Source organism: Bufo bufo, chromosome 4, assembly GCF_905171765.1.
Source record: "Bufo bufo chromosome 4, aBufBuf1.1, whole genome shotgun sequence".
NCBI lineage: Eukaryota > Metazoa > Chordata > Amphibia > Anura > Bufonidae > Bufo > Bufo bufo.
In genome coordinates this window covers 526,445,935-526,458,821 of record NC_053392.1, presented here as the reverse complement: position 1 = coordinate 526,458,821, position 12,887 = coordinate 526,445,935, and the positions used below count along the sequence as shown (strand labels likewise).

Below are 12,887 nucleotides of genomic sequence, written 5' to 3'. Positions count from 1 at the left end.
GGGGTGGAGCATTGGCTACTACTATCACTCGTCTTCATACAGGTTCATTGTGTCTGGGCACAATCTGCTGCTCAGAAACGATGATTCAATGTGCTGCATCAATGAATAAGTCACCTGAGGAACAAGGATTTTGTTTGTTCATCCGGTGATCAGCCGCCCATTTACACGGACCTATTATCATTGTAACGTTCGTTCCCGATAATCGCCCAGAGAATTGTGTGGTGTAAATCGACTATTATGCTGTTCATATCTTTTATTGAGAAGAAAGAGATACAAATGAGCTCTTAACAAGCTCTGCCTCTGATGCCACCAGATGTAAGGCAGCTATCCTATAAGTCAGTGTTCCACACTTTAAATAGGCCTTGAGACATGACTCTGATATTAAAGGGGTTGTCCCATCATGGACAATGGGGGCATATCGCTAGGACCCGCACCTATATCAAGAACGGAGCCCCGCAAGATGGTGGCTGGAGGACTCCAGTCCGACAACCACCAAGCCGGCTCCCCATAGAAGTGAATAGGAGCGTACCGCGCATGTGCGGCCCCCGCTCTCATTCATTTCTATGGGGCCGAGGGAAATAGCCGAGCCAGCGCTATTTTCGCCGGCCCCATAGAAAATAAATGGAGGGTGGCTGTGCATGCGCAGTGCCCCCTCCTTCACTTGCGGGGCTCTTATAAGACAATGGGGGCATATCCTAGCGATATGCCCCAATTGCCCATGATGAGACAACCCCTTGAAATAACCCAGCACACTCATCTTTCTTCCCAGAATTCCAGAGGAGCATGTATGGCCTATAAGTCTCCTCTTACCAACTAACGCATTCTCTCGCAAAGGAAAAATAGTACCCCACAAAATCCTGACTCTGCTCTGCCCTGATAAGGGGCAATCACCCTGAAACAGCTGTCTGCAGATGAGATGCTGGCTTATTTAATATCCGAGACTGTATAGATCAAAACATGTAAAGCAGTATTTTCATGGTGAAGATGTCTAATGTTGTGTGTCTACAATGAGGCTAACATGTTTTTATCCATTCCAAGTTTGGATTGCTTGTGAGTTTTCAACATCATCTCAATAAGGTTAAGTTCAGGACTCTGACATTCCAAAAAACAAGTTTCTTTAACCTCAACCATTCTTTAGTTAATTAACTTGTGTGCTTTTCCCAATATGCTTTTGCTGTAACCTTCGTAGTACAGTAACAACAGGTCTTTAGCAATGCTTTTGTAGACTTTTCCAGCTTCATCTGTCTTTATAACACGTTTTCTAACGTCTTCAAAAAGTTTCTTGAGATTTGTCAGTAACCAGGCTTTCTGTGCCTTTATTGTAAGAGTAAAGCATTTGTGAAACCAACACACCCGATCTCATCTCCTTAACTGAAATATATTTAGCCAATTAGTTCTTGGAGAAGTCGTTAACCCAGAAGTTGCACTAAGGCCCCTTTCACACGAGCGAGTTTTCCGCGCTGGTTCAATGCGTGACGTGAACGCATAGCACCCACACTGAATCCGGACGCGTTCATTTCAATGCGTCTGTGTACATGAGCGCTGTTTTTCACACATCACTTCTGCGTTGCGTGAAAATCGCAGAATCTTCTATATTCTGCGTTTTTCACGCAGCCCTGGCCCCATCAAAACGCATTGCACCCGCACGGAAAAAACTGAACAACTGAACGCAATCGCAGACAAAACTGACTGAACTTGCTTGCAAAATGGTACGAGTTTCACTGAACGCACCCTGAACGCATCCGGAGCCAATCCGTCACTCTCGTGTGAAAGAGGCCCTACTTCTTCTCCTAACAAAATGTGCTCAATAAACAGCCTGACTATTACAACTGTGTGTTATTAGCTTAGTTACTTCTGCTTGTCTATCACTGTTTCTTACCCTAGATAACAATCAGACAAGATTTTATTAGTGATCAAAGAAGGAATCCAAGTAATTCCAAAGGGTTCACTTACTTTTTCTTGCTACTATATGTCATATATTGCTACATGTGCTCTGAAATGTATTTTTATTGCAATGTCCAACTAAAGCCAGTTCCTAGTGCCAGGATAAGATTGAGCAGGAGTGGAGCCATACTGTTTGTAATATGCATGGGATCCGCAAAGATTCAACGTCATGTTGGGGGCTGTAACTTTCTTTAGCTCTCATAGTATTTTAGAAATATACAAATCAATTATGAGATATGACATAAGTATAAGTTGGTTGAGAAGTTTGGGAATAACCATACTTGTTGATAAATATAACAACGTAGATAGAATAAAAAGTATGGGGGTCATTTATCAAACTGGTGTAAAGTAGAACTGGTTTAGTTGTCCCTAGCAACCAATCAGCTTCCACCTTTTATTTTTCACAGCTCCTTTGGAACATGAAAGGAGGAATCTGATTGGTCAGCCAGTTCTACTTTACACCAGTTTGATAAATCTCTCCATACAATACATAAATAACCCTCCAAAGCTTTAAACTGCATAATGAGATCTGGAACATAACTGCAGACCTATGTACTACATAATGAGCCAGCACAAGAATGCTCCTACTTCACCAAATTTAGATTAAATTAACCAGTGACTCATAACATGCAGCTGGAAGACATCATATACACTAAGACTGTATAACTCGCTTAATTATAGGATCTGTCTTTCTTTAAGACATTAGGGTTATCATTAGGGAAATGGTTGTACATGAGAATAATCACTGACACGTAATCTCTTACCATAAATATCTGTAGGGGTTAATCTTGCGTGGTGGAACTGACCTTGGCAAATCATGATGTGAAGCTCAATAGATGTTGTAACATTTTAATATGGTGGTGCTGCACTAAAGGTCCTTTTCGGCTGCACTAAAGGTCCTTTTCGGTCCTTTAATCTGTATATTAATGTGTTTCTTCACCTACTATGGTGGTCACACAGGCTCAGTTTCATTGTTCATGCTCAGACCAATATCGGCCCATTTAAAAGGACCTTTAGAGGCGAAGTAATCTAGTAAGGCTAGCCTAATGACAACAGAGGAAAATGATGACAGTGTCCACAATATGGACCCGTTAAAAAGGCTATCTGGTTCAGGTTTTTATATAACCTATAAAAGGCCGCCTGTACCTGATGCAGTGTGCCATGTGTTTAATCTGCCTGCGGAGCCCTCTGATCCACATTGTGAATGGGCTAGGCTGTGAATGGGTCGGTGGACTCTAAAGTTAACAATTGCAGCAGAAACCACAGCAGTTTCTGATGCAGTATTGGCTGCAGATTGTGAAAATCCACCATGTGAAAAGCCCAATTGGGTTTTTCTTCATTAATATAGTGGTGGCTGTCATTTAAGACCTCTATTATATAGCAGAAGCAGACAGCATCTAACAAAAGGGGGGCCCTATAACACGTTAAGGTGGTGCTGTAAGGAAATTGAACACTTGCTGCCAAGTTCCCCTTCAGATCACAACTTATACCCGGGGACTTCATCAGTGGGACATAATTTAAATTTTTCTTGAAGAATGCCCCTTCTAACAAACAGGGACTGAAAATGAAAATAGTAGAAAATGAAATTTGATAGGGGCCAAAAAGCCCTGCAAGCACAGCTATTTTCCCATCAAAACTACAGACACTACTATAGAAGCCAGACCCCATTATAAGTCACTTGGGGGCTGCTGGAGGTATCCGTTGTGCTACGGATTCGCGTGAAAAGGGCCAAAGGGTAATAAAAAAAAAAGTAAATTACACAGTACCTGAAAAATCCAGCGCACACACCCCTCTTTGGTGTTGTCCCTTTAACAGTGATAAACACTTCAATGTCTGCGTATCCCATACATGAATTGCAGCATCCCGTCCGATCTAAACCACAATATAATAAAAATACGATCAATGTAAAATTTTTCTAAAATCTGTAGTTACATGAAACCTCTCTAAAATGCATAGATGAAATAAATAACACAACGAGGTTCAGTAATCCAAGCTGTACACTAGTTTTCAGGAAAGTCATACATTTCTGAGTCCATTTCATGATAAATGAAGACTGATATTTTGTATTAAATGCACTTCGTTAAAGGGCCGTCCCATTACAACTTAACCCCTGACTGGGGTCTGTATTAATTTTGGGGTCTCACCTGGGGTCTGTATTAAGAAGGGGTTGCCCAGTTATGTATACTGTATTTTTGAAAACTGATCAGAATATTATAAAATAATAAAAGTAGCGATCCCTTTATGACCCACGTCGCTCTCCTTCCACTGCTGTTCTCTGTACTTTCAAGTCTCTCTTGACTCGGACGATGACTGCGGGGATCAGCAAGGTATCATTACTATGATTATTTTATAACTTTATAAGCAGTTTATAAAACTACATGGTGGAACAACCCAATTCATGTTAAATTCTGGTCTGGGATTTTAATCTATTTTGGGGTCTGGTCTGGGGTTTGATGCGTAAAGTTGGCTTTGAGTCCCATCATTTTCTAGTTCTGTATCTGCGTCCTTAGACACAATTTTCGGCAGTACAGTAATTGGGAGCATTAGGCAGCACTGTCGGTACAATAAGGGGTACATGGGGCAGCAGCAGGGACAGTATTGGTGGAAGCTACAGGATGGCAGTGTTAAAGGGGGCAGCTGCATAGGGGATTTCCTTGCTATAGAGGGTAGGGATGGACTGCAGAAAAAATAAGCCAAATTCAGAGGTGTAACCTGTATCTCTAGGGCGCTAATGCAAAATCTGTAACAGGCCCCATCTACCATTTATTAACGCTAGTGTCTTCTTATGTGGTAGAGGGGGCTGCACAGCACACTCTGCAGTCTTCAGGAGAAATAGTCATGATGGTTCGGACCAAATGGAGAAGAAAAAGAAAGTGAACAATGCAAATCAGTGGAGACGTCACCCGTGAGTTACTGGGTTTACATTTGCTATGCCTGTGAATGCTTATCTAGAAAATAAGGTAACTTTAAATTGATTCGGGGAAGGATCGGGAGGAAGTTGAGGGAAAATACCTCATCCCGGTTCTGCCAAGCACAGCCACTATACAATGTAGGACTGTGTGCTTGGTTAGCTACGAGGAGGTCTTGGCGCTCACTGGAGTTCCACAACCTCTTCAAACAGCTGATCGGCTGGGGGTGCTGGGAATGGACCCCCATCAATTAGGTATTGGAAAATCCCTTTGACCTTATTTAGAAACATGGATTCATTTCATTTCATGCTACAATTGACAGAATTGGGGAGCTTTTCTGAAAACTGTATTTTTATTGCCCATTGCAACCAATCACAGCACTGCTTTCATTTCGTATTCTGCTGTTGAGAAATGAAAGATGTGCTGTGATTAGTTTATATGGGCTAGAAAAAGGCAGTTCACCTTTTACATAGCTTTGCTCCACTGTGTCTATTCACCATGGGCAAAATAATTGTAGACATTTGCCTAACAACAGGTTCTCCTACTACAAGGGTGACAATGCTGGATTCCCATGCTCCTGTGGAGACCCGTACTCACAACTGCCATATTCAATAATAAATGTCATGGTTTTTATAAAATGACTATAAATCCTGTGAATGAAGATTTAGTCAAATAAAGCAATCAGACATTTTCATCATGTTATGAAATATTCTATACAACAATGCTGCCCCTTTCTTTGCCTTCCATTGTATTTTTGAAATGAGGCTATTTTAAAGCTTTAAAGACTATGGTGGTCATTTACTATCCAGAAATAGCCCTATATTAGGCGTATTTCTGGCGCAGTCTGCGGCTTTTCCCTGCTCACGCCAGGTCTAAAAGAAGTAGGTGTGGCGTGAGCAGGGAAGGGGACAGGCCGGCTGGCGTCTAAAACGCCTAAATTAATAAATGACTGTCTATATACACCTTTGGGGCCAATTTTTTATTATTGCATTGTACTCATTTTGAGCTAAAAATCTGTTTTTCAACTGGTCGTTATAAATAATTTTGAACCCCTGTCTATGTGCAGCCTTGAGTTTCTCTAGTAGCAGGATCTGAATTTTCACTCTGTTCCTTATCTCTGATCTTCTAAACACTCATTATAGCTCAGTGCTTATCTTACTGATAAGAATGTGGCTTAAATAAGTGTTTATGACCTTCTAGTAATTTAGAGATAAGGTTTATTGGATGACATCACAAAGTGAAAGTGAATGTACCATTCACACAGCTAGACAGTTAACCCTCAGTGACAGAACGGGTCAATATTTTTGATAAAGACTAATTGAAAAAATTATTTTTAGCCCAAAATAAATAAAATGCAATTATTTAAAATTGCCCCCAAACGTGTAACTAGCCTTTAAAGTCAAGATAAATGACAAAAAAATACAAATATTATTATTTTTTAGCTCAGTTTCCACACAGTACAAAGAACATACAGTTTAGCCCAGATGCTTCGTCTGCTCTCACGCCCATTGTTTTCCAGTACAGTAACGTTACTGGTTAAGTGTGCCTGGGGCTCTGACACAAGTTTCAAGTGAAGGACATGTCACTATTCCATTTTTACTTACATGTAAGAAATGTGTCATCTTTGTGATCTCGTCATTGCTTCCCATGCTATGCTGCATTATTTATATATCCAGGACAGGTGTCCCTATCTCTACAGTCCCTACACAATGGACTAGTCTACGCTTAGCTACCCTAAGGCTATCTAGAGGGGTTCTGTAGCTTTTTTTTTTTTTCACTGATGATCTATCCTCTGGATAGATCATCAGCATCTGATCGTCCGATACCCTGGACCCCTGACGATCAGCTGTTTGAGAAGGCAGCAGCGCCGTGGCCTTCTCCTTGTTTCTCACAGGCCCAGTGACGTCACGACTAGTATCACCGGCCTCGGCGCGGCTAAGCCCCGTTCACTTCAATGGGACCTAGTCACGCCAAGGCCAGTGATATTAGCCGTGACATCACTGGGCCTCACATAAACAACGAGAAGGCCGCGGCGCTACTGCCAGCGCTGCTGCCTTCTCAAACAGTGTCGGACCCCTGCCAATCAGATGCTGATTATATATTCAGAGGATAAATCAGCAGTTAAAGTAAAAAAAAGCTGCAGAACCCCTCTAGTCTTGGATAGCCTTAGGGTAGCTAAACATACACTAGTCCATTGTGTAGGGACTGCAGAGATAGGGACACCTGTCCTGGAGTTCCGGCGTCAGCACAGCAAACATGCCGAGAGGCGGCCGGAATAAAAGTACGAAATGTCATACTTTTATTCCGGCCACCTCTCGGCATGTTTGCCGTGCTGACGCCGGAACTCCGGCCCGCCCCCATTATAGTCAATGGGGCCGATGCGGTAGTCCGGGGGCACCCGTTCACCCGCCGGAACAGCCTGCCGGAGTTCCGTGCCGCTAGTGTGAAAGTACCCTAATAAATGGAGGAGATAGACATCGAGCACTACTTCAAAAAGAAGCCTCTTGGATAATTAAGACGAACGCAATGGGGCCTCTAGGCTTTAATGACAAGAACGATTTAGCAGTCTTCATTTAACAATGTGTGTAACGGTGCTTTGTTTTAAAATATATGTTTGTGTATCGTTGCCATAGTAATGACGTCAGACGTAGCATAAAGAGATGCGCGTGCTGACGCCATCACGTGGGAGGCCAGACGAAGCACGGATAGCTCGAAACGGCCGTCGCCTGTAGCTGAGTGGGGGCCTGCACCAGCGACCATGTTTTAAACTCGAATAAACAAGCTGCAAAGAAATCTGGTGAGTGCCGCAAGTTTATTTCTTCTGTACATCACATATGAACTTGGTCTATTTTGCTGAGCACCCCCTATGAATCACATGAGAAGCGCAAGAACTCCAATTCCAAGTATATTGCAAAAAGATGCAGCAGTGCCGACGACAAAATTACCCTTAATATATTATAATTAATATTTAAGTATTTTCAGTAATTTTTTATATATTTTTTTGAATTCCCGGGAACACCTTTAGAAAGGTTGTGCCACCATTAAATGTTATTTGAATATAATTCAGCATGAAAAACAATTTACTTTTGTAATTTAATTTATATTACAAAAATGTACCATTTGTGAGATATTCCTTTTTACTTCACTATAATTGCGCCCTGGCGTTTACTCTGTATACTAATGTGCACGTCCACCTACTGAGGTGGTCGCATATGCTCAGTTTCAGCCTGTCAGTGCGAGATCCCATTCTGATGTCCGCCCCTCTGACAGGATCGCACAGCATTATAATGATTTATAATGCTGTGTGACCCTGAGAGTCCTGGAATCTGCTGAATTACACTGACATAATGCTGTCAGTGCAATACAATAGATTCCAGATCTCTCAGGGTCACACATTTTAATGCTGTCCAATCCTGTCTGAGGAGCGGAGGTCAGAACAGGGCCTCAAACTTTTGTCATTGCCCATAACCCCCAATCACATAACACCCAATCACAGTACACCTCTCATTTCTTATAGTGCACTTGAAAAATGAAAGCTCCATTGCTGAAACAAAGTTTTCTCAATAGTTCTCATAAATCTGCCCCACTGTTTATTTGTTGGGTGTCTTAAAGGAGTAGTCCAGAATTAGAAAAAACATGGCTGTTTTCTTCCAAAAAGTGTTCCAGCTATCCACAGGTTGTGTGTGCTCAGCTCCATTCACTTCAATAAAGCTAAGCTGCAATACCACACAAAACCTGTGGGAAAGTGTGGCGCCGTTTCTGAAATAAAACAGCCACGCTTTTCTAATCCTGGAAAAAACAGTTACAGTGTATTTCCACCATGTGATTTTATTATAATTTGTTTTCTGTCTGAAATGATAGCCTAAAAGTAGACGTTAACAGCACTGGGTCCTAGTGTGATTTAGGCTTTCAAGTTGTCATTCTTACCTCAGTGTAGATATGCCTTTGCCTTGTATGTATGACTATAGGAGATAAGGAGTTTTCCTGAATTTTAAAGGCGTTTTCCAGGGGGATTAATATTGATGACCTATACTAAGGATAGTTAGGGTCATTAACATCTGATCGGTGGGGGTCCGACTCCTGGGACCCCCACCAATCAGCTGTTTGAAGAGACAGTCTTGCTCCAGTGTGCACCGTGGCCTCTTTCTACACCATGTGACATCACATTCATTGGTCACATGCCCTAGGCACAGCTCGGTCTTATTCAAGTGAATGGGCCTAAGCTGCAATACCAAGCACAACCACTATACAATGTACGGCGCTGTGCTTGGTAAGCTGTGAGGAACCCACAGCGCTCACTGGAGAGCCGCAGCCTTTTCAAACAGCTGATCAGCCGGGGAGGCGGGTGTTGGACTACCACCCAACGGATATTGATTAACTCCTTTAAAATGTATCACTTATACACAGAATAGGTCATAAGTGTCTGATTGGAAGGAGTCTGATCCCTAGGACAAAAAAAGGGGTCCTGTTCTAAAGGGCTCAATAGGAAGTGCTAGGATTGGCCAAAAAATACCCAGCACACAAGACCCATAATGTCAAAATTTCTAATTTAAACTGCAACTTTTTATCCTAATTTCCAGTAGGAATAGCAGCTCTGGGGAACAAACTGGAGAACAAGTGCAGACTACTAGAACGCCCATGAGTACATGTCCGTTTTTTTTATATGGGAGGATACTGTATACATCATTTTGGCTTTTTTAGACTTGATGCAGAGAGAAACTTGAGCTACAGCTTAACATTAAAAGAATAAAGAAAGATAAATGAAATATATGGTAAAAGCAATTTACGTACCTGGCCAGTTGCTACATAATCTTTCACTGGGTGGATGGCCAGACTGAGGATGTCATCATCGTGACCCAGGTACAGTCTTTGGGAATGCTGCAGCCTGTTATACACCACCGCCACTGCTGCCACATGGTACACCACCTCACCAGTCTGAGTGTAGAAGAGATTGTTTCTACAGTCATAGCCTCTGTAGCTAGAGCAGAAAATAAGAGACAGACGTTCATATTATGGGTCAGACTAATGGTGGAACCAGGCAAAGTAAATGATACCATTAATTCAGGATTTATTCTCATTTTGCCCATCCACGGTCCAACAGCTATTCCTCCCTGATAAGTTTGGCCCAGGGTACATGTACTGTCGGTGGGGAGAGGTGAGTAAGCTGCTGCCAGACATATCTTGCTAGAACACAATGATCAGGTGTTAGACTTAAAGGCTATGGGCACCTTTTATTATTGCACTGTACTAATTTAGATCTAAAAAACTTTGTTTTTAAGAGAAAAATGTTGAACCCTTTTCTCTGTACAGTCTTGAGATTCTCTAATAGCAAGCTATCTGTTTTCACTCTGTTCTGTCAGGCAGCTCTGCTGATGGCTCCTTATCTCTGACCTACTAAACCCTCATTATAGCTGAATTTTCATCTTACTGATAAGAATGTGGTTTAAATAAGTGTTTCTGACCTTTTAGTAATTTAGTGAAAAAGGTTATTAGTTGACCGGCAGAAAGCGAAAGTAAAATTCTCACAACTAAACAGTTAACCGTTTGTGTGATATACCCAATCCTTCTTTGCATAATTGCATGTAATTAAAAAATTTGTATAGCCACTCACTGAGCTATTCAATAGCATGTATCTGTGTAGCGCCACCTGCTGTTTGTTAATTTCCTTATTTTTTGTCCGTCTGGCTGAGCTGGTATATGCTCAGTTAAGATCTTCGACTGACACCAGCCATATGTTCTGTAAGAAGCTGTGGCAGTTATAGGGAGAGAGCTGCAGCAGAAAGGATACACCCCCCAAGCTGCCAGGCTAAAGATAATCTAGCAGAGCAAATGGAGCAGTGAATGTAGAGATCTCTGGATCCATCTGAGGTACAGGGCTTAGTTAGAAAGGTATTGTCATGTACTATAGGATGTCTGATTTGAATTTTTTACATCAATCATGGGATAACCCCTTTAAGAGATGTAGGGGTTATACAGAGAAGTGAGTGGGGGACATTCATCAATGTTGCTACGCCACAATTGTGGCGTAAAAAAGGTGCACATTATGGCGCACAGCATCTGTGCACCATATTTTGCGACTTTTTTAGTTTCTCGGCACTTCAGAAAAGGGGGTGTGGCTTAGTCGAAGGGGCGTGGCTTCATGCCACATTTATTATAACATTCGCCAGTAAGTGGCAGAAGTTATAGCTGAAGTCTATGTAGCTGGCGCAGACTTCACTTTCTGCCGCACAGCAGGGCAGAGGTGCGCCTGAGGCATCCCGAAACAGCGTCCCTCTACAAGAACCTGCACAAGCATCCTGTGGCAGAAGAATGGCCTGGGAGCAGCACAACTACAACCAGAACCTGTGCTGTATATCCTCAAAGGTACATGGACCACAAGTCACAGCGCCAGGATGTAGACAGTATGTCGCACAGATGAAAGCTTATTTTTTTATTTTTTGGCAAAGTATTGATTGCCCATTGTGTGGGGTCACTTACTATTAATGTGAGCCACATGGAAGTCTAAATTGATAAAACCAATTGCCTCTCGTTAATAGTAACCCTTTCAAGTACCTCCTCACTTAATGGGCAACGGGGTTAGTGAGTGAGGTACATGATGGATTTACTTATATAGTTTTACCAATTTGGACCTCCATATGCCTCATATTAATAGTAAATAACCCCATCATGTACCTCGTACTTTAACCCCATGTTGACCATTATATGAGAAGGTACTTGATGGGGTCACGTTTACTATTAAAGGGGTATTCCCATCTTAGACAATGGGGGCATACCGCTAGGAATTGGCCATAGACCCTACAGGGAAATTTCCTCTCTCTGCCGCTGACCGGGTACATAATAAGCTCTCAACAGTAAAAAAAAACTGATTGTCAAAGCTTTATCATGTACCCCCCCAGCGACCGCACATGCCCTCCTGAATTCAACTGCTGTGGCCCGCACCTCACCACCTAAGCCCCCCGCTACATATCTTAATCAAAGACAACTGGAGGAGGAGGACAGAAGATGGTAGCTATTGGTGGCCACCACAGAAGGCCAGCTTTTGGGGCCATATATTATGCTACACTGTGTTATTTGGTTCTGCTGGGTATTGTTGACTCTACCTACTTGGACTGCCCCACCTGTTAATTTGAACCTGCCTACCTCTGGGACCGGCATCTTAACCGAGAACACCAAGCGCTCTTCCCACAGTACTGAATGGGAGCGCACCGCACTTACGTGGCCACTGCTCCCATTCATTTCTATGGGGCCTACAGAAATAGCCGAGCCAGCTTTTTTCTGCGTCCCCATAGAAGTGAATGGAGGCCGGCTGCACATGCGCAGTGCACCCTCCACAACTTTTGTGGCTCCGTTCTCGGTATAGACGTGGGTCCCAGAGATGGGACCCGCACCTATTAGACAATGGGGGCATATCCTAGCAATAAAACCCCTTTTATGTTAGGAACATGGTGGTACTAAAATAATAACACCATGTGACTCACATTAATAATAAGTGAGCCCATCATTTATCTCACATAATGGCAACATAGTGGTTAATGGTCACATTAACCCCATATTTCCTCTATGCTGCTGGCAGGCCATGGTGCAAATCACTGGAAGCCCTCGTATGTGCACACTATTCCCCACCCTCCCTCTGTCACTGAAACTGCCCCCGATTTACACTGCCCCTTGCACTGACACTGCCCCCTCCACTGACACTGCCCCCCTCATACTCTCTCCTCAGCCCACCCTCATATATATATTTTTTTAACAAATCTTTATTTATAATAGCATAAATAATACATCGAAAAACACTCAAGGTAAACAATGGTGAACATGGTCATGAGTAATGACTCGACATTGAGAATATATGACATTGGCTAATACTGGAGAAATTGTACATAGACTATGCCTCAAGTATCAAGGGCACTAAATAGTTCAGAGAAAACTGAGATTAAAATAAAAAAGTAAAAATAAAAGGCGTGAGTATTGTCCATTTAAGGCAGTGCTTCTCAAATAGTGGGGCGCGCCCCCCAGGGGGGGCGCCAGGCTCTGTAG

General features: G+C 42.6%; 1 protein-coding gene across 1 annotated transcript in view; it reads right to left on the bottom strand.

The window, feature by feature from the left end:
• Positions 1–12,887, bottom strand: part of EML6 (EMAP like 6) — a 198,419-nt gene that overhangs the window by 93,859 nt on the left and 91,673 nt on the right. The window contains exons 14-15 of the mRNA XM_040429747.1: positions 9,645–9,831; positions 3,711–3,816 (exon numbers count right to left, since the gene is read on the bottom strand). Of these exons, the coding sequence (XP_040285681.1) occupies positions 3,711–3,816; positions 9,645–9,831 (293 nt within the window). The remainder of the gene's footprint in view (positions 1–3,710; positions 3,817–9,644; positions 9,832–12,887) is intronic.